At 43.3% G+C, this 1,292-nt stretch overlaps 1 protein-coding gene across 3 annotated transcripts in view; it reads left to right on the top strand.

The window, feature by feature from the left end:
• The first annotated feature begins 737 nt into the window (after positions 1-737).
• The window catches only part of tm2d3 (TM2 domain containing 3), a 4,520-nt gene continuing 3,965 nt past the window's right edge, over positions 738-1,292 (top strand). Inside the window, exons 1-2 of one of the 3 annotated variants that reach the window (XM_020592485.1) lie at positions 738-834; positions 1,152-1,262. In XM_020592485.1, the coding sequence (XP_020448141.1) occupies positions 1,157-1,262 (106 nt within the window). In that variant the 5' untranslated portion in view covers positions 738-834; positions 1,152-1,156. Of the gene's footprint in view, positions 835-998; positions 1,263-1,292 lie in introns of those variants that run through there. The other 2 variants (XM_020592482.1, XM_020592483.1) reach the window with 2 other exon arrangements.

Below are 1,292 nucleotides of genomic sequence, written 5' to 3'. Positions count from 1 at the left end.
AGTCCTTTCTATGTCCCACTTTTTTTTAGCTAGCCTCTTCCTCTGGATGCTGTCCTGTACTTCCTCATTCCACCACCATGTTTCCTTACCTTCTTTCCTCCTTCCAGATGACACACCTAGCACCTTCCTACCTGTCTCCCTGATCACTTCTGCTGTAGTTTCCCAGTCATCTGGAAGTTCTTCCTGAAATCCCTTATTAATATTCATATTCAAAAAGTTTGGCAAGAACAGTGGGATGGGTGTGAAAATGGTAGACATTTGTACAAGATCCAAAAATTGGTTGGCTACCAATAGGCATGGACTGGTACTAGAAAAGAAGAAAGTGTAGTAACTTGTTTGAGAATAGGTCATACAAGTTTAAATTATACCCTGCATAAAATAGGTAAACACCCTACAGGTCTTTGTCCACACTGTAGTCAGATAGAGACTGTAGAGCATGTCCTGTTCGTATGCAGTGCTTATAATGAGCAACATGCTCAAATGATAGCAGTATTGGAACAAAAGAAGATTACTAATGTATCACTAGAGCAGGGGTGGGCAATTCCAGTCCTCGAGGGTTGCTGTCCTGCTTGTTTCAACTATCCCTGCCTGACCTGCTGCTGATTACCTGGCTCAGGTGTGTTCAGCCAGTCAGAAGCTGGAAGATACCATCTTAGATGAAAGTGGAGTGAGGAAAGATAAAGTGAATTGGTATCTTCCAGCTTCTGAGTGGCTGAACACACCTGAGCCAGGTAATCAGCAGTAGGTCAGGCAGGGATAGTTGGAAAACAAGCACAGCGGCCCTTGAGGACTGGAATTACCCACCACTGCACTAGAGTCTTTTGGGCAGCAATTGTAAGACATGTGGAGTTATTAGTTATTTGGCAGATATAGGTAATTTAGATAGAATTTAGTAGTTTATGCAATAAGAATTAATATGTATTCCTACGGCTCTCTTAGCGTTCCACACTCCAGCCCAGCAGGTGGCGGTAATGCACCTTAGGTTGGCTTGCAAACCACCAATAAACACCATAAGTAGAAGACGTGTGTTAGCAGGCAGTTACTCCTTACTTACTATTGATATGTCTATGGTTTTAGAACAGGTTAGTAGGGGATTGCCAACAGTCGTTTTTCTCCACATGAACTGAATGCAGCTTCGGTTGGCTCTACAGCAACAATGGCCACCATCTGTCAAATATGGAGACCGGACCGAGGGCGGTACTTCAAAACATACGGAATCGTGATTGTATTGTTTATGGACCTGGTGTTACAATGTGTTAACGGTATGTTGATGGGGACACTACAGGCATTTA

This window comes from Monopterus albus, unplaced genomic scaffold (assembly GCF_001952655.1).
Source record: "Monopterus albus unplaced genomic scaffold, M_albus_1.0 scaffold17.1, whole genome shotgun sequence".
NCBI lineage: Eukaryota > Metazoa > Chordata > Actinopteri > Synbranchiformes > Synbranchidae > Monopterus > Monopterus albus.
The sequence above is the reverse complement of the archived record's forward strand: the minus strand, read 5'-3'. Positions and strand labels throughout refer to the sequence as shown.